Here is a 21,103-nt window from a genome sequence, read left to right as displayed (position 1 = left end):
GAGCAGATCTGGCCTCTGATCCTGGGTCAGCTGCTCACTTGTACCATGTTGGATGAATTTCTCTTTTCTAGGCTAGAGTCTTGCCATGTGGGAAGCTTGCTAAGATTCTGAAACATGCACAGTGCTGCTGTGTGGAAGAGGTAAGAGCTATGAAGGGGAGTCAGACATGGGTGTCCAAGATGGAACCTGTGATTGGGCACCAGGAGGACATGCATTCCAGCTCAGCTTCCCTATTGACTGTCTGTGTGCCCTCAGGCATCTCTGAGCCTCAGTCTCTTCATCTGAAAACAAGGATAAAGATATCTCAGTGTACAGAGAGAAGGATAAGACAATGTTGCTCGAGACTAAAGGGAGGAAATGCAGAAACTCAACAACCCTATTTGGTGTAAGAGCCACCATCCACTCTGGCTCGTCACAGGTAGGACAGTCCTGGGACAAATTGTATGCAGAAGATAAGGCAAAAGTTACTTAGTTCAGGTGCCCTCAAACTCTACACACACCTGTTTGAAGGCCTGAAGACCTACCTGACTTAGGACAGAACACCGTTCAAAGCCTATAGAAGAGACAGGAAAAATCCAAACTGCTGGCGATTGATTCTATCTGCTCCACTGCCTATAATTTCTGGGTAGATTTGGATCCAGGTTGGAAAACAGGTAACTAGACCATTTCAATTGCCTCTTTCTTAGTTGGTCTCCCAGTCTCCAGTATCATGAAAGAGACTTTACACTGCACGTGGCTATTCAGCAGCTGCCCAGGTCCCCTCAAACAAACATGTGCTTCTCCAACATGGCTGTTGTCCTCACTGCACTACCCCTGCCTTGACCTTTATGCACACTTAACCCCTCCTAGTTCCTCCTGAGGACAGCCAGCTTCCTCTTTCCTCTGTGCCTTTGTTCACGCTGTACCTCTTACTGCTCTGGCGACATGTGCATATAACATTTAAGATATAACTCAGTATCAGCTCCTCTGGGACTTCTCTGAGCTCTCATACTGGCCTCTGCACATCTCCACAAACATGCCCTGCACTGTAATTACGCTTTTGGGTTTCTGTCTCCCCAACTAAAGGGTGACTTTCTTTAAAGAGTGAGTTGTTTACAGCTGGTTCACTAGCATGTCCCGAGCACTTAAGCCTGACACAGAGCAAGTGCTCAAGAAACATTTGCCAAACGGATGGACCTAGAGATGATCATACTACGCAAGTCAGAGAAAGACAAATACCATGTGATGTCACTTCAGGTGGAATCCCAACCACAACACAAATGAACATGTCTATGAAAGAGAAACAGTCACAGATACAGAGAACAGACCTGTGGTTGCCAAGGGGGTAGGGGTGGGGGGTGGGGGAGGGGAGGATTGGGAGTTTGGGATTAGCAGATACAAACTATGCAAACTGTTATATATATAGGATAGATTAAAAAAAAACCAATAAGGTCCCACTATATAGCACAGGGAACTATATCCAATATCCTGTGATAAACCATAATGGAAAAGAAGAATGGAAAAAAATATGTATATCTGAATCACTTTGCTGTACAGCAGAAATTAATACATTATAAATCCACTATATTTCAATAAAATTTTAAAAATAAATCAAACAATACGCATTCATTGAATGAATAAATAAATGGACGGTTTTCATCCCTTGTAGCCCTCCCCATTCCCGACACATAAGACAATCCACGCACATTCGTTACAGTGAACTGAGGCAGTCTGAGAGCTGTTCCACCCAACACTCTTCTTGGTTTTCCAGGTCTGTAGTCCCTTGAGCTCTGAGCAAACACCAGCAGTCAACATAGGAGCTGCTGCCCTTGTACAAAGGGTAGCTGATTTAAGAGATGTGCACCTTCCCGAGAGCTACAAACCCATGGACCTGCATGGGACCAGCTTAGCTACCGAGATGCTTTCTCCCTGTGGCCCCAAGTACACTCCTGGACTCCAGCAGCCTCTTGTTAAAATGAGCAGTATGACGCTGACTTCAAGCCCCCTGAGGGACTCCAAGGCCATAAACTGGACCAGCTCTGAGGTTATGCCCCATTCGTGATCACAGAGTGGGTTATTGTTAGCACTGGGTGAATCTGTCTACCTGTCTGTTAATGGCAGTGGGACATGGAAAAGTGATCTTGCCAAAGAACTGTGTTTCGAGGCCTCTAACTCAACGAAATCAACTTATCATAGGCATGTTGCAGAAAATTCTCTCCCAGCCCCCCTCAGGTCTCCATCAGTATGTTCCCCCTAAACCAGTCCCAGTGTCCCATGGTAGGGAGAGGGGGCTCCTGGCTCGGTGGCCCCCTCTGAACTTGTCTCGGGGCCTCTGGCCTTTTCCCTCTCAGCCAGTCTCACCCCGATGCACTATGAGTGACGTGATTCAGCTGGAGGTGTGCATGCTGCAGAGAAGGAAAATGGCAAACTCCAGGTTAAGACCCCTCCTCACCTGACGGGGGCTCCCCGAGACTGAGCAGGCTTCAGCATCACCGTGATGGTCGTATCTGTTTCATTCAGTGGGGTATCTGTATCATATTCAGGCATCGATGGAGCTAGACCGAGAACAGAGAGAGAAGGGGGCTGAGCACAGGACCCACCCCTCCCCCTCCTCCCCTCCCCTCCATGCCAGCCCTAAAGATACTCAGGATGCCTAGAAGGGGGATGTTGGGGAAATGGTTGGATGAGTCCTGTGGCATCCCAGGCTTTCAGCAAAGCAGCTCCTGATGTCTAACCTGCCCGTAGTTTCCTCTACGGTTGAGCAGAGTCTGGGGAAGAGTAGCAATGATGTGGCCAGTAACCTTTATGAATCAAAAAATCCCATACTGACTAAACAGATAAATGCAAGGAAATACAGGTACTTAAAGATGTGCATGGAGAGTCAACCTTAAATACATTTAAAATGCAAATTACAACAGTGATGAACTATCTCCTCTTATCTTTTTTTTTTTTTTTTAATGAGACCCTACCTTTTGATAAGAGTGGGTAAATCTAATCCCTTGGGAAGGTAATTTAGCCATTTGTATTAAGAGCTATTAAACCCTTTTAATTCAGTATTTCAATTTCTGGAATTTAATCCTAAAGTCATAATCCAAGCCAACAAATTAAACTTTATTCTGTAACATGTTTATTGAAGCGGCTATTTTATAAAAAAAAAAAAAAAAAAAAACATGGAGGCACCAAATACATCCAACCACAGGGGAATGTTTAATTAAGTCACGTCCATTCAGTTGACAGAATATCCTAATGAAAGCAATGTAGAAACATGTAAGATGCTTATGGTCTAAGGATAAGTGGAAACATTAAGCTAACGAAAACACCGTGGGTCTGTATCTATGCAAAATATGTATGGATGCAGGCCAGAATTGCATTCTGAAAAAAAAAAATGTAAATTGTAAAAAGGGTTCTGAGCTAATTGTGCTTTGATGCTGTCTGGTGGGAGGGGACGAGGCCCTGTGTGATGGCAGGTGACATCTTGGACAACTATGGCTTTGTAACAGTCATTCGCTCATTTGTTCATTCATTCATTCATTCATCAGACATTTCATGAGAACCCATGCTGTGCCCTACACTGCTAGAAGGAATATTCCTGAAAATAAATCACATTTTTACAAACACATTTGTATGGGGAAAATGCACTATAATGCAACCGTGTGGTGGGGAAACTATTTGGTGAATCATTCAGTGTTCTCTCAGGTCTGGTTGAATTGATATATTTTTTTACATTCAAAAGTTCACAGATTAGGTTTTCGTCATGAGACAATGGTGACACACAAGGGGTTACATCATCCTCGTTCCTCCAAACCCACATGGTGACAGTTGGCTTCTGCCTTTTTCCACTCCCACGAACATGACGCATGGAAAAACTCACTACCACCGTTTTTCTTCCTTTTCCCTTTTGAAGACAGATACCTGAAATTTTGGTGGCGATCCGGGTGGTGACGGGGGGCCCAAAGCCCTTTGCAGTGCTGGCTTTGATGGTGAAGGAGTAGGTGGTCCCCGGATACAGGCCCACAAAGAGATGGTGGGTTTCATTCCGAAGCTTGAACACTTTGCCCCTCTGGCTGGAGAGGTCGGCACTCGGGTCCAGAGAGCCAATGGCCTTGTAGTTGATCTGGATAAGAAGGCAGCAAACAAACCAATCAGTGCCTCCCCTGGGAAGCTGGGCAGAGCTCACCCAGAGGAGCATCAGGGGAGGAAAGGAGAAGGTACATGAGCTCGGTCAGCAAGTTCTGCAGTTACTGTCCACGGTACAGCAGACCCCAGCCTCTGAATACTCCACGGCTGATGGTCTGGAGCTTCGCTGCCCACTAGAATTAGAATTTGAGCCACATGCATCATTTCTTGTAGTCCCATTAAAGAGAAAAGAAAAGAATATAAAGTTATTACTTGTTTCTTTTTTCAGGGACGAACCTGCAGCATAGCAAAGTTCCCAGCTAGGGGCTGAATCCAAGCTGCAGCTGCATGTCTACACCAAAGCCACAGCAACAGCAACACCAGATCTGAGCCACATCTGCAATCTACCCCGCAGCTTGCAGCAACACCAGATCCTTAACCCACCGAGCTCAGCCAGGGATTGAACCCACATCCTCATGGATACTAGTCAGGTTCTTAACCTGCTAAACCACAACAGGAACTCCAAAGTAAAGCTAATTTTAATAGCATATTTTGTTAAACCCAGTAAATGTGGAATATTGTTTCACATGGCAATCAACATTTAAAAATTAATGAAATGTTTTATATCCTATGCTTCATACTAGGTGTTGGAAGTTGAGGATATATTTTACCCGATGGCACATCTGCATTTGGACCAGCCACATTTCAAAAGTACAGTGACCCTGTGTGGCCAGCGGCCCCCACTTTGGACCACCATGGGGTTGTAGAGTGGTGTCAAGGTGTAGTATCCTGATAAGAATTATCTGGAAGGCTAGCTAAAAAATGCAGTTCCCTATGCCACTCTGGTGCTTTCTCAGGCATCATCTTGCTTGTCTTTGCCCCAAACCTTGAGAGTATAAACATATTTATTCTCACTTTAATGATGGAGAAACTGAGACTCCCCTGGAAACAATCTGAATTAAACCAGAGCTTTTCTGGAGTTCCCTCAGTAGGTGAAGAACCTTACACAGTGTCTGTGAGGATGCAGGTTTGATCCCCTGGCCTCGCTCAGTAGTTTCAGCATCTGGCACAGGTTAGGATGTGGCTCAGATCTGGTGATACCATGGCTGTGGCATAGGCTGATAGCTTCAATTTGACCCCTAGCCTGGGAGCTGTCATATGCCGCAGCAAAAGCCATTAAAAAAAAAAAAAAAAAGATACTATTTTTGGATCTACCAGCACCCAATTAAGAGACGGAACACTACCAGGCCTGAGATTTTTCTCCTCAAGCCTCATTCCAATCCTACCTGCCTCCCCTAGCAACGATCCCTCTATCCAGACTTCTAACAGCAGAGACTAGCTTTGCCTGATTTTAAACTTTATATAAATGGAATCGTACAGGGTGTACCCTTTAGGGGCCTTTTCTTTTTCTTTTTGGCCACACCCACAGCGTGTGGAAGTTCCCAGACCAAGCATCAAACCTGAGCCACGACAGCAAACTGAGCAGCTGTAATAACAATGCTGGACACTGAACCCACTGTGCTACAAGAGAACACCAGAGCCCGCTGGTTTTGCTCAACGTTACATGTGTGAGATTCGTGAGGCTGTCACCAGTAGCTGTAGATCACGCATTTATTTGGTATCCTATCACTGACACAAGATGAAACCCAGATCTCTTGGACTCTGAATCTGGTGCTCTTTATTTCAAACCACACCGCCGGGCCTGAAGATGAATTTCATTAACTGAAGAAATGGGTTCATTCATTTACTCATCTGCTCCTTTACAAACATTTCCTGCACACCCCTGTATTCCCAGACCTGCACTGTGTGCAGCCAAGCCCTAGCACATGAATACAATGAACATGAGCCAGATTCTGTCCTCAAGGGCCTTCTGTTCCAGGACAAGGTGAGTCAACTACACAGTCACCTCACATCACTTGGTCTTCCATCAGGAATGTCCCATGCTTGACAGGAAGGTCAAACCCAGGCAGAAAAGAGAACTCACTAATGTCACTTCAAAAATGAGCAGTTTTCTGTTTCTGGCTAGGGCACCCAATGTTCTGGAGAAACAGGTAACTTCTCCCTCCCCTATTAAGCAGGAGCAGTGCAGCAATTGATGCTATGTGTGAGGAGAGAGGTCAGACTTTGCCTGGAGCACGGTGAGCCCGGGAGGAGAGCTGAAGGGCCTAGGCATCGTGCAAGCAGAGCTGGCAGGGCCACCTGTCCTGCAGGTTCCTGGGGGGCATGTTCACAGCGTTCCCTCTGGTCACCCTGCCTACACCAGCCCTTTCCCAGAGGAGAGAGTCACAAACATCTATCTCTCTCTGTTTGAGGGCTTTTCTCATAGGTGCTTATAGGAAGCGCCAGGTAATTCATACCCCCCCCCCCCCGGAACCAGACCGATAGGAGCCGATACATACATTCCCTGGCTCCTCTCTAGCAAATCCCTGAAGCATCCAAGGGGACTCCCCTGAGCAATGCCATGCCACTAGCCTCCATAGGTAGGTGGCTGGAAAACACGCCCAGCTCTGGCTCCCTCCCTTCCTCATCCCCACTCCCCAGTGTTTCCTAAACTTCTCAATAATCTGCTCATGCTTGCATCCTTGTCTCAGGCTCTGCTTCTGAGAAACTGAACTAACACAAAGAGCTCACGGAGGTATCTCGGGGAGATCTGAACTAACACCTGAGGACAATCCAGAGTCAGAGCAGAGGAGAGGGCATCCCAGGTTCTGAAGAGGGAACTAACCAGGCAAAGACCAGGGTTGGGAAGAAGCTCGGGAGAATGGAGAAAAGTCCAGAGTTGACTGGAGAGTGGTGAGCAAAGATGGGGGCTGGGTGCATTTGGATCCCAATTTTCCCTGGTGGAAGAAGAAGGGAAATCTTCAGAGGGCTCTGCCGGTGGCTGGCAACCCCAGTCCAGTGAAGACGTGCTCAAGCATCCTTCTGAAATTCCGCCCCAGTCCCCTGCCTGGGCTGGTGGCAACTACATTGATATACAGACACTGGGTGGTAAAACTCATGCCTTATTTACTAGCCAACTCTTTTTCTGCACTCCAAATTCAATCCAAAAGCGACTCAATTTCCACCAAGCTGTCAATATAATATACCGTGCTCCCCTGCTCTCCTAACCTTTCCTGGTATTACAGGATCCTCACTTACTTGTAATGAAACACTATGAATAAATCAATGTATGTTAATATACCGTGTCTTCAATTTTTTATGAAGGGCTTCACCAAATCTAATTCCCACTGCTTTGTCAGAAACAGTCTCTGAAAAATTTAACTTGCAAGTTTTGTGAAGTTAGTGGGGGATCAGGGCTGCAGAGGGAAAGAAGGAAGGTGAGAAAAATTGAAGGGGATGGAGCTGGGACCGTAAAATGCATACCGCAGTGTGAATCTTCATTTGGAAGTGAAGAAGGAGGAAGATTTATTGGAATAGCAAACATAAAATAAGGAGGTGGGGGAGGGAAAGAGTGCCGAGCTGTACATCAACCTTGGGCTCCAGGGGCAGGGCTATGGCTGCAATGAAGTGCTCGGGGCCACCCCAGTCTCCTCTGGCCACCCTCAGTGGGACCCCCAACCAGAAACCAGGGTCAGCATTTCCTAATGAGACTCCAATTAGATCACCCCTTTGAATCAAGAGAGCAAATCCGAAACACATTCCTACCCTGTGGTCCTCCATCAGCGGACTCTAGGAGCTGACCTCTCCCGCCTCCCTCTTGCATTCCAGCCTTTACTTCAGCATCCAAAAACAGCCACAGTCCCTTTTGCCACAGGGCTTTTGTACCTGCTATGCTGTCAGCTCGGACACTTTTTCCCTTCCTGTAGCTCCCATTCACCTCATTAATGACTCCTCACCCTCAGATCTCACCTATAATGACACTTGCCATGAACACCTTTCCTGACTCCCAGGTCCTCCTGTTTTATGTTCCCAGAGTCACATGGCTCATGACTCTCCTTTGAACGACCACGCTTATATTTAGCCGTGCCATTGTTTTATTGATGAGTCCCTTTTCCACCAGCCCAGGGGTGGAAAAAGTAAAGCCTGAAAGCTACATTTGGCCCATCATCTTTTTTTTTTTTTCCCCACCTCATGGCATATGGAGTTTCTGGGCCAGGGATCAGATTTGAGCTAGAGTTGCTTCCTTTGCAGCTGCAGCAATGCAGGATCCTTACCCCATGGTACTAGGCCAATGGAGTTTCCTGGTTCTCCAGAGATGTCACTGAACCCCCTGCATCACACCAGGAACTCCTATCATCTGTTTTTGTAAGTGAAACTTGATTGGAACATAGCCACACCAGTCTGTCTGTATTAGCCATAGCTGCTGACACACTACAATGGCAGGAGTTGTAACAGAGACCCTATGGCCCACATGGTCAAACATATTTACTCTCTGGCCCTAGACAGAAAGAGTTTGCTGTGCCCTGGACTAGACTTTAAGTTCCACGAGGGCAAGGATCTAATCTGATGCTTGCTCTGCATTTTTTCCTCACGGTGAATAAATGATCAAACCAGGTGTGGGGCTTGAGTGCTTTGCTTAACCTTCCAGAACCTTGGGCTCTTCAAAGGTAGCATAATCCTTCTGGGAGTTCCTGTTGTGGCTTAGCAGGTTAAGAAGCCGACATCATCTCTGTGAGGATACAGGTTCAATCCCTAGCCTCGCTCAGTGGGTTAAGGATCCTATGTTGCCGTGAACTGTGGTGTAGGTTGCAGATGTGTCTTGGATCCTGTGTTGCTGTGACTGTGGCATAGGCCAGCCACTGTAGCTCTGATTAGACCTCTAGCCCAGGAAGTTCCATATGCCACAGGTGTGGGCCTAAAAAGAAAAATAACTACAATTCTTCTAATTTCAGTTTCTCTTTTGATTTCTATTGCAGAGTGATTGGCAGCTTCCTTACTCCTGGAAGGCAGCCCCTGTTTGGGAGTAAGGCTCCAGAGAGTCCGGGAGTGACTTTAGCCTCTGCATCAAGGCTCCAGCTGCAATGGACCAGGGAACATCCTGGGAAGAACAGGTAGCCCTTCCCGTGTGGCTTGAGAGGGATGGGACAAGAGAGGCAGGCGGAGCAAAGAACAACTTCCCTCAAAGAGCCCGTCAGGAAGGGCTTGCTTGTTTCTTGAATGGGCTTAGATGGAGCCAGGCTATGCTCCAGGCACTGGGCCAGGGGCAGAGTTAGACCACAGGGAATCCACGTTCAGACGGAGCAGCTGACAAGATTCTGGCTCGGAAGATAAGATGGTGGATGGTTAAGGGAAGACACAAGATAAAGCAGGGCCAAGGGAAGTGGCCAGGACTTGGAAGCAGAAGGTCAGAAAATGTAGTCATGACAAACACACCATTTTGGAGCCCTCAGCATGTGCCAGGCATTATGAGGGGGGCCTCACATAGAAATCATCTCATTTAATCCCCTAAAAAATGGTGTGGATTCATCATGGTTCTCCCCATTCCTCAGGTAAGGAGACTGAGGCCAGGAAAGGTGACATAGTCAAAACGTGAGCCAGAGTGAAGACAGCTCTGCATGAGATCAGGCAGCTTGCTGGAAGGACAGATCGGAACCCACCATTCCCATAGCGTTCTCCACTGCCTCAGCTTTACCACAGTGGGTACCATGATGCAGCAAGAATGTGGGTAAATCTACCTGAAGACACAGGGATGCCCTGGAAGGACCAGAGGGCTGTGCAAAGAGCTCATACCCAAACAGATGACCCCATGTTGAGGAAACTCATGACAGCATCAACTGTCATTTTTGATGGTATGATCAGGATCAAGACTTGCCCACCTACAGCCCGAAGTTCCAGAAGCATCCTCTATATCTTCGTACCTTCTCTTCTTCCTACTATTCACGTGGCATCTTCCCCCGAAGCCTTTTGGGGAAGGAAGGGTTTGGCACTAAGTTATCCATTCTATCTGCTCCTGACTTTCTCCAAGTGGTTTCCAGTCCATATTCTGGAATTCTGAAGAGAACAGAGTTTTCACAAAGGCACAATAAAATGGACTGACATGATCGGTTCAATGGATAAAGGGTTAGATTCTTTTTTAAAAAAACAAACCTCAAAACAACTGATTAAAATGTTTCCTCCTTTTTGGATGACTGCTGTCAACGTGTTGACAGGCATGGTCCTTGCCATTTTTGCAACTTCCAAGGCAAACGTAAAAAAGGAGACCCGTTCAAGGTCATCTCCTCTTCTTAGAAGCAGAGCATTGACTCTCGTTCGCTGACAATTTAAAGATAAAATGCAAACATGTTCCTTCTGAAAAGCAGTGCGAAGCCACAGATGCTGTAATGTACATGCCAGTGACTTCTTGGCCGTGGGGTCCTTGTTTTTCCCAGAGGGCAGAGGACTAGAATGACAGCAGAAAGATGACCGTGGCTGACACGTACACTTCTGATCTCCATTTCTATCACTGTTGGGCCAGCACTTTTGTGCATAGACAGCTACTGCTTTTGCTCCCATTGCAAAGAGATCACTCTCTCCATCAAAAGATGCTCAACAAGAACTGGTTCTCTGCTGGACTCAGTCTGAGCTCTACAGAAACGTCAATGAAGAAGACCCAGTTCCTGACTTTGGGGACCAAGAGAGGCACTGATGGATATTGTAGGAAACCAAGACCTCTGGGGACAAAGATCTGGGAGTAACTGATTCTACCAGAGAGACTGAGGACAGCCCTCCAGAGAAGCTGCAAGAGCATTGGGTCAGGCCAGTGTCCCTCAGCCCAGACTCCAGAGCATGTGTCCTGGGGACCTTTTAAAAAGTACCACTGCTGCCTGCAGCCAGCCCAGACTAACTGAGCTGAATGCTCTGGGTACAAAGGCCTGGACAGCCATACATTTTTGAAGTTCCCCTGGAGGTTCGATGGGGCTGAGAATGCTGGGCTAAGCCCTAAAGTATGAAGGTGAATGAGCAGGATTGTGAAATGTGGCACATGCCAAAGAAAGGTGTCCTGGAACAGCATGCTGGAAAGAACTGGAAACTCACCCCTGGCATAGCACAATAATCGCTGAAGGCAGGATTCATTGATGAATGCTAACACTGGTGGGTGAAATGAGAAAGTAGAATATTTGCATAGCCTTATCTCTTCCCAAATTTAATAAGACCACAAGTTCTTTGATAGCCTTCCTCCCAGCTAATTTCTCTCTCCTTGAGTGTGGGCTGGATCAAGTGACTCACTACAGAAAGGGGGAAAATAGTAGCTTTAAAGTGGAGAGATGTGGCAGATACCAGCTTATTAACCAAGGGATCAAGGTCAATGTTGCCAGTGAGAACTCACTCCGGTCAAGGCCCCCCTGGTATGTGATGAGAAGGGTACATACCCTCTGTGCAGCCTTCCCTAGTACCTCCATCCACTCATGAGACAGTAGCAGACTACCCTAGATTGAGTACTGGTCATCGCACTGAAAAAAATGTCAAGGTCATGAAGGAGTTCTCGCTGAGACACAGCAAGTTAAGGATCCGGCATTGTCTCTGCAGCAATTAGGCTTCAGTCTGCTGAGGCATGAGTTGGATCCCTGGCTGACACAGTAGGTTAAAGATCCAGCATTGCCACAGCTGTGGTGTAGGTCACAGCTGCAGCTCAGATTTGAATGCTGGCCCATGAACTTCCATATGCCATGTGGACAGCCATAAGAAAACCCCCAAAATGTCAAGGTCATTCATAAAGACAAAGCAAGACCAAGAAACTGTCATGGATTCAGGGAGCATAAGGAGGCATGACCCCTAAATGCTTTGTGGGAAGCTAGAAGGGAGAAGAAAAATAAAAAATAAAAACACCTGGGGAAAAACTTGGGATATCTGGGGGGGGAGGGGGTAGTCTAAAGTTCAGTCTAAAGTAATGCACAGATGTGAATTCTCAGTTTTGATAAACATGCCATAGTTAGATGATATGTTAACATTTGGGGAAGTTGTGTAAAGGGTAGAAAACTTGCTGTACTATTTTTGCATCTTTTTTGGTAAATTTAGAATTATTTCAAAATAAAATGTTTAAGAAACCACAACAAAATGTGGCAGGCTGGGTTCAGGCACCTGTGAGGTGTCTGTGGTGGCAGAACAGAATCTACAAGATATCCACCAAATTTTGGACTTGGCCCTGTGCTAAGCAGTAGCGAAAATTTAGAGACTCATTCCAGCACAAGAGATAAGCATGACCACAGGAATGAGATGGAAAGGCACAGCTGGATCATGGCTTGGAAGGAAGGGAAAGTGGGGAGCAGGTCATAGAGAAGGTTTCTGGGGTCCAGAAGCTTCCCCACAGAGTGTGAAAGTGTTAGCCAGATGAAGGAGTTGGGAAAGGGGTGGGAGGGAGTGAAGAGAGACAGAGGGGAGTGAAGAAAGACAAGCCAGAGAAATGCTCTTGGACAGGATGGCTACTGGCCTATGAGTGCTTTTGTGCAAAACAGAAACAGGCATTTCTCTAGGAAGATGCCGAACCCTTTCAACCCCAGTCCCCTGTATTTCAGTGAGCTGAAAGGGCCCTTGCAAGAAGAAAAAAAAACAAAACAAAACATGCCTTTCTTAATGCCTAGTCATCGTCCTCTGACAGGTACAGGAGGTTTCTGGCTCAGTGGATTTCATCCCCTTGGTGGTAGAGTGTACAACCTGGGTACCTGTACGTGATAGCCCTGCTCTGAGGTCAGGTCCCGGAAGCCTTGATATGAATATTCAAGTGTTTGGGTTTTGTCTTGAGGGCAGTAGGGAGTCATGAAAGGGGAGGAATACAGCATCATACTGTATTTAGGAATAGGGCTCCCAAAAGTGTGGTCTATAGACAAAACAGCATTAGCATCACCTGGGAGCTTGTCAAAGATGCAGATGCAGGGGCCCAGCTCAGACCTCCTGACCGAAACGTCTGGGGTTTGGCCCAGGAATCTGCATTTAACAAGTTCTCCAGGTGATTCTCATGTGCTTAAATTTGGAGAGGTGCACGCTCTTCAGGGAACAAGCAGCCTGAACTGACTGAAGGAACAGGGCCTCTTGAGAGGGCCTGACTCTCATCTGGATGACAGGTGACAAAGAAGCCCTGCTTCAGGCTGGATGCTGGGGGCAGGGAGATAAGGGCGGGGAGCTCTGAGAGGTGCTGAATTCTGGCTGGTGAAGGACAGAGTCCCTAGAGATGTAGAAATAATGTAGAGACCACACATAACACTGGGCCTGAAGGTGGCTGAGTCTTTTAAGGAAACTGTTGGGGGAAAATCTGTGAATATCCACCAGCCTGATTCTTCTGATGCTGCTGACATTTATGAACGCGAAGAGTCAGGGATGGGAGACCATGGGTGGTCAGGCTGCCCAAGACGGCTCCTCTCTCACTCTCTGTACGTCCCCGTTCCACCAGAGCCTGCCTCATACCCTACTCACCTGGCTGACCTTCCTGGACACTTGCCCCCACCCCCAGCTAGTGGCTGTTCTAATCTCCACCCCCAGCTAGTGGCTGTTCTAATCTTTAGATCAGACATCTCCACCACGATAGCTTAGCAAAGGCACCAAAGGGGCCCGCCCCTCTGCTAGTTTCCCTGGTGACCAATGAGCCGTCTAGACGTCCATTCCCCCAACAAATGGCAACCTCCCCCACCGGACCCCCAAGAGCGAAGACTGCCCTGCCTGCCACCTCCCATACAAGGTGTTGCTCCAGGACCTTCTTCAGACATGTAAGAACCACCCCCCATCTATTAAACCATTGATATCTCTGTTGCTGACACTAGGCTCGCTCTTTGGCCTTGAAGCTGGGCAAGCGCAGGGCTTGCAGGCCTGCAGCGTGCAGCCCAACAATTAGATTTCCATCTGGAGGAACCTGTGTTGAAACTCAAATCCACCACTTACCAAGACTGAGTGACTAGGATACATCTTGTAACCTCACCAGCCAAAAGCACTCTCCTAACCATCGGATGAGGCAGCACCTCCCAGCCCTGCCAGGCTTCTCTGGTTCCCAAAGCTGGGCTCCAGGGTCAGAAGCCCAGACTGTGGGCTGAGCTGGCTGTGCCGGGGCCTCCCTGGGCTGCACTTCTTTCTGGGCGCTGCCAGCACGGCACAATGTGCTGGGCAGGATAGGGTCGCTGCCGCCCGGCAGGGAGCTCGTTCCAGTCTTGCGTGGACTCCCCTGGTTCCCAGGGATCAAAGATGTTGGCCCAACATAGCTGTTACTGATTTCCAATCAATACCTTGTTCTCTGAAACCTTGTTGGTTTCCTGGTGACTCTGGGACCAAACAGCAGGAGAAAGCAAGCTCAGAATCCAGCTGGCCCCAGGTCTTTCATAGTCATCACCCAGCAGCCAAAACTGCAAGGTTGGCCAGCGGGTGATAATAACTAGAACTGACACACATTGAGTGCTTACCATTCTGATGCCAAAGTCTGGCATTTTCCACACAGGTGTGCGCTGCTCTCTTCCCCAAATCACCACCTGCCCCTCACCCCTCAGCAGACAGACTTCAGGTGAGTGTCTTTCTGCCAATACATGATCCCTACAGCATCTCAGTCCCTCCAAATCTCCCGACTCCTACTCCTCTCCTCCTCTCCCCTTCTCTTCCCCACAGGGGATGGCTATTCTGACAGCGTCACTCTTTCAAACTGCTCTAAATTTCAACAACAGGATTCCCATAACGGGACAACCATCAACGCCAGTGGTCAATGCATCAAGCATCCACGCATCAAGCTCTAAGTTGTTTCTTCCTAAACTGTCATAATGCAGCTTAAGAATATGAAGCTTAAACCTCCTTTCAGCTTTTAATCTCATGCTGGGGTGTCCTGGGTGCCATGATTTTATTATTTTCACCGAAATCTTTTGGCTTAATGAGTCTGTCTAGCGATATTCCCAAATGCTTTCAGCCTGCATGGCAACATTTCTCGGGTTTCTCAATGTAAGTGGCGTGCCTTCCCACTTCACACTCAGCTGATTTCTCTTCTGCTGAGATGAACCTGGTGAAGTTGCTAAGTTGCATGACCAGTTCCTCTTCTGCTGGCTTTGGACTCGGAGATGTGATAGAAGCTGGATCACATCCTTGACCTTGCACTCTGGAACTCTGCAGCCCTACCAATGTCCTTAGAGGCAGAAACAGCCTGGGGAAATCCTTCAATGAAGGCAAGGGCTGGATTCTCTTCATTCACTGCTCTGTCAACACCCAGCCTGGCACAGAGTAGGAGTCCATGAGGTTTGCCGAATAAATGAGAATTAAGAATGAAAACGTAACAAACTCAGGATGTGGTCCAGCTGGGTTTGAAATGAAGCCATTCTGATGCAAAAGTCTGGCATTTTCCACACAGGGGTGCCACCTTGCCCTCAGCCCCTCTGTACATGTTCCCATGTGACCAGTTGCTTGGCGGTGGGTGCCAGCAATGGGCAGGCCCCAAGGCTCTGCAGTGGGTCTGTCTGGGTCTGTCTTGCCATAGAGAGACTTGTCAAGCATCCCTGTAGCTGGCTGTCTGGAATATAGTTGAGACTCAATTAAATTACGTATTGAATAACTAACAAGTTGCTGAAGCTCTCATCCTCTTGGGTCTGAGTTTCCAAACCTGTATAAGTAGAAAGCCCCTCAGTGCTTTGCCATTTGGGGTGCTTTTTAAAAATGGCTGAACATCTTTAGACACTTCTCCCATCAAGAGGAGTCTAGAAGGACCTGCGATTGTTTTGCTGAGCAGAGTGTGGAGGAAATGATACTGTGAGGCTTGAGACTGGGTCATAAAGGGCAGTGCAGCTCCTGCCCTGTCCATGGGGCCCCTCACGTCTACAGCATCTAAGCTGCTGTGTAAGAAATCCAACCCCTGGGATGGCCATGCTGTGAGGAGGCAGAGGGCACATGAGGAAGCCACATGTCAGCGTGCTGGCTGAGAGCCCCAGCTGAATCCAGTCTCGGAATCACAGTGTCCAGGCACCAGACTGGTCAGTGAGACTCCAAATCATCCTCAGCTGTCTAGTCACTCCTGGCCATTTGAGTCTTCTCAGGTGGGTCCCTAGATGTCATGGGGCTAAAACAAGATATGCTTTTTCAAATTCCTGATCCATAGAATCTGTGAGCATAATAAGATGGTTGTTTTGTGCCACTAAATTTTGGGGTGATCTGTCACACAGCAATAGAAACTGGAACATCATTGGTCCATTAGACTTGAGAGTTTCTTTCTTTCTTCCTTCCTTCCCTCCTTCCTTTCTTTTTTTTTTTTTGTTTTTTTGGGTTTTTTTTTTTTTTTTTTTGCTTTTTTGTCTTTTTAGGGCCGCACCAGGGACATATGGAGATTCTCAGGCTAGGGGTCAAATCAGAGCTGTAGCCACAGTGACAGCCATGCCAAATCCAAGCCACGCCTGTGACCTACACCACAGGTCACAGCAATACTGGATCCTTAACTCACTGAGCAAGGCCAGGGATTGAACCTCCATCCTCATGAATACTAGTCAGATTTGTTTCCACTGAGCCATGACAGGAGTTCCATTTTTTTTTTCTTTGTCTTTTTTTTAGGGCCACACCCGCAGCAAATGGAGGTTCCCATGCTAGGGGTCAAATTGGAGTTGCAGCCACTGGCCTACACCACAGTCACAGCAATGAGGGATCCAAGCCGTGCCTATGAGCTACACCACATCTCACAGCAATGCCAGATCCCCAACCCACCAAGTAAGGCCAGGGATCAAACCCATATCCCCATGGACACCAGTTGGGTTTGTTACTACTGAGCCATGACAGGAACTCCCTGAGAGTTTTGTAAGAGAATGGATACCATTTTATTCACTTTTGTGCCCCCCCCAAATATAGTAGGTGCTCAATAAATACATGCTACTTTCTTAACCAAGAGATCAAAGATAACAATTCTAGTAATGAGAAATTATGGTCCATATTACACCAGGGGCCTCCTGATAAAAGGTTCTGAGGAAGGCATATTGTTTGTATGGTAGTTTTGCCAAAAATGCATAACCTAAATTAAAGAACAGTCTACACAATGACTGACCAATACTCTTCAAAGTGTCAAGGTCACAAAAGACAAAGAAAGACTATGGGGCTGTTCCAAATAAAAGGGGAAATGATGGCATAATCACAACAATTGCAGTTGATGTAGGATCTTGGACTGAATCCTGAGTTGGAAAAAGTTTATCAGTGGGAAAACAAAGTAAAACTTAATTCTAGTATTAAACTTATACTTATTATAGTAAGTAAACTTAGGTTATAGTATTCTTCACATTGTAGTTTAAAACATCCATCCATGTAGTGTTCTGATTTCAGTTATTTCACTATGAGACTAACAGGGGAAGCTGGGTGATGGGTATGTGGGAAGTGTACTAATTTTGCAACTTTTCTGTAAATCTAAAATTATTTTAAAATTAAACATTTTAGAAAAGAAAAGAACAAAAATAAAGGTCTGCTAAGTTGCATGGATCGGCCATACTGGAATTATGGACCCACAGGTCTGAAGTCAAAGGCTCAACTTCCTTGTAGAAATTCATTGCAATAATAATAAGAATGTGACTTAACATTTATTGCCATTCAGCCCTGCCAAGAGTCATGCTAGCCACTGTCCATGAATGACCCATTCAATCACAAGTTTATGAGGTTAGTACCATTATTATCCCCATCTTACAGATGAGTAAACTGAGGCTTAGGGAGACCATGTAACTCTGCAGGGTTCTCACAGCTAGTAAGTGGCAGAGCCAGGCTTGGAACTCAGGCAATGGGAATCTTAGAATCCATCTGCTTGACCTCAATGCTCTGCTGTCATCATGAAGTGTGGCCTGTCTTGCTTCTAGGGGCTGGGAGACCCAAAACTGCTATGGGAAATCTGTTTGTTGAAAGATCAGCTGGAGTGAGATGACATCCTAGAGACTGGAAGACAAGGAAGAGCTCCTGGTTACGGAGCTGCGGACCTGGAGGCTAAAGTTAAGGAGAGTGGGGAGGAGGTGACTTTGGAGGCTGGAGAGAAATTATGGGGCTGCTACCTGACCGCACTTTCCAAGCATCCCTGGGCATTTCTTCCTGCCAGCTTGGAACTTCTAGCCTCCTTGTCAGAAGATGAAGGCAGGGGCAGATCTGAGCGGCCTTTCTGAGGAGAAATCCATTGATCACATAATCACACATTCTGGGTCAGCAGGGGGCTGAAGGCTAAAGTTTCACTCCATCATATTTTTCATTCATTCAGCATTTTTCTCATGAAATTAAAATAGAATTGATTTTCTCCCCCAGCCTCCCCTAAATTAGGCATCAGGAAAGGGAAAATAAGAGCGGGTATACTGCAGATCTGAGCGTCAGTTCCATCCAGCAGAACAGCATTTGTAAGATGTTTTATGAGCCCCTATTACTATGGGAGGCTTCTGTGAAAGTCTACTTAATTAATTTTTTTTTTGGTTACATCTCCTCCCTCCCACAAGAGATGAAAGCTTCTGTTTTTCTCCCAAAGGATTCAAATGATCATTTATTCCAACACTTTCTTCTCTTGGTCCCAGGTGAGAAGCTCCTTTTCTAATCTCGCCCAGGTGGTATTTCCCCAGAAGCCGGCACACAGCAGGTGACACTGCTATTTAGCGAACAGTCATTTCTGGTGAGCCAGGTCATCAAGGAGCCCACATCCTCCTACTCTGTGGTGACCCCAGGGCCTCAGCTGGGTCCAGAATAGAACCTCACCGTTGGAGGGAGCTTTTCCATTTACAAACACCCAAAAGAAACCAAGGCTCTGAGAGGTTAGGAGGAACAAATAGGGTCACACAGTAAGTGGATCTTCTCTGCGGAGGCCTCTGTGGGATAATGAAGCAGCTTGGGAGGGAGTCAGAAAACCTGGGTGCAAATCTCGATATTTCCTCTCAACGGATGGTTGTCTGGAGCAGCCTTGCCCACTAGAAATAGAATTTGAGCCACATTTGTCATGTCGTACGTCCTAAGAGCTACATTAAAAAAAAAAAAATTAAAAGAGGAGTTCCTGTCGTGGCTCAGTGGACATGAATCTGACAAGCATCCATGAGGACACAGGTTCGATCCCTGGCCTTGATCAGTGGGTTAAAGATCTGGTGTTGTCGTGAGCTGTGGTGTAGGTTGCAGACTTGGCTCAGATCCCACGTTGCTGTGGCTTTCATAGCAGCTACAGCTCCTATTTGACTGACAGCCTGGGAACCTCCATGTGCCCCGGGTATGGCCCTAAAATGACCAAAAAAATAAAAAATAAAAAATAAATAAAAGATAATGGGAGAAAGAAGTGTGTATACATGTATGTGTAACTGGGTCCCCATGCTGCACAGTGGGAAAAAAAATCGTGTTGGGGAAATAATGATAAAAAAATTAAAACATTAAAAAAATTAAAAATTAAAAAAAAGAAATGTGATACTAAATTTAATAATATATCTTATTTGACCTAAGATATCCACAATACTCTTATCTCAACATATAATCAAACACAATTAATAATGAGCTATTTTACATTCTATTGCCTACCATGTGAAATCCAGGGTGTATTCTACACTGCCTGCACATCTCGATTCAGACTTGCCACAGATCAAGTGCTCAGCAGCCAAGTGTAACTAGTAAGATTTCCCCAGTGAAATTTTAATTCCACAGCTGTCTATGGACTCAGACTTATCTGCATAGCTGCTTAGGAACTTTATACATAATGTGCATTTGCATATAAAGAGAAAGATTTTTTTTTCATCACTTCCACCCCAAGAACAGGTTTTTTACCTCTTGGGGGCATCCTTGTTAAGAATACGTGGCCTAGGGAGGGATGGACTGGAGGTTTGGGATTGGCATATGCACACTGTGGTATATGAATGATTGGCCAATGGGGACCCACTGTAGAGCCCAGAGAATGCTACCCAAAGTTCTGTGATCATCTGTATAGGAAGAGAACCTGAAAGAGAATGGATGTGTGTACATGTTCACTGAATCACTTTGTTGGACAGCAGAAATTATCACATATTATAAATCAACTATACTTCAATAAAACTTTAAAAAATAGAAAAACAAAAAACAAACAAAAGTAAAAAAAAAAAAAAAAGAATACATGGTCTAGAACAAGCAGTAACAGCCCTGCGCTTTTCCTACCTGTAAACTGAGAATTTATGGGTGGACAAAACAAGGCAGGTTTTGTGGGGACGCATTGAGTAATGTCAAGAGTGGCACAGATATTAATAACCAAGTTGGTCTGACCATCTTTTGATTGTGTTGTTTGCTTTTTTGATATAAAGCTATGTGAGATGTTTGTATATTTTTTGGACATTAATCCCTTGTCAGGAACTTTGTCTGTAAAGATTTTCTCCCACTCCGTAGGCTCTCTTTTCATTTTTTTATGGTTTCCTCTTGGTTAGAGGGTCAAGATAGACATTTATCCAAAGAAGAAAAATAGATGGATAAAAAGCACATGAAAAGATGCTCAGCATAATTATTAGAGAAATGCATAGCAAAACTACAATGAGGTTTCACTTTGCACCAGCCAAAACAGCCACCATCAAGATATTTACAAACAATAAATACTTGGAGAGGGTATGGAGAAAGGGAAGCCTTCTACACTGTTGGAGGGAATGTAAGCTGGTACAACCACTGTGGAGAACAGTATGGAGCTAAAAAACTAAATATAGAGCAACCATATGATCTAGCGATCCCATTTCTCAGCATATATCTGGAGAAAACCATACTTTGAAAAGAAACATGCACTATTTACAATAGCCAAGACATGGAAGAAATCTAAATGTCCATCGATAGAAGAACGGATACAGAAGATGTGTTACAGGGAGTTCCCACTGTGGCTCAGCAGTTAATGAATCCAACTAGCATCCATGAGGACACAGGTTCAATCCCTGGCTGCGCTCAGTGAGTTAAGGATCTGGCCTTGCTGTGAGCTGTGGTGTAGGCCACAGACGCAGCTCAGATTCTGTGTTACTGTGGCTCTGGTGTAGGCTGGCAGCTACAGCTCCGATTCGACCCCTAGCCTGGGAACCTCCATATGCCATGGGTGTGGCCCTAAAAAGACAGACAAAAAAAAAAAAAGATGTGGTACAGTGGAATATAATTCAGCCACAAAAAGGAATAAAATAAAGCCATTTGCAGCAACATGGATGGACCTAGAGATTATCATACTGAGTGA

General features: G+C 46.2%; 1 protein-coding gene across 1 annotated transcript in view; it reads right to left on the bottom strand.

Moving 5' to 3' along the window:
* Nucleotides 1–21,103, bottom strand: part of LOC125121857 (receptor-type tyrosine-protein phosphatase T-like) — a 178,900-nt gene that overhangs the window by 42,485 nt on the left and 115,312 nt on the right. The window contains exons 4-5 of the mRNA XM_047770177.1: nt 3,892–4,093; nt 2,432–2,534 (exon numbers count right to left, since the gene is read on the bottom strand). Of these exons, the coding sequence (XP_047626133.1) occupies nt 2,432–2,534; nt 3,892–4,093 (305 nt within the window). The remainder of the gene's footprint in view (nt 1–2,431; nt 2,535–3,891; nt 4,094–21,103) is intronic.

This window comes from Phacochoerus africanus, chromosome 3, assembly GCF_016906955.1.
Source record: "Phacochoerus africanus isolate WHEZ1 chromosome 3, ROS_Pafr_v1, whole genome shotgun sequence".
Classification (NCBI taxonomy): Eukaryota; Metazoa; Chordata; class Mammalia; order Artiodactyla; family Suidae; genus Phacochoerus; species Phacochoerus africanus.
This window is presented reverse-complemented; position numbering and strand designations above follow the sequence as displayed.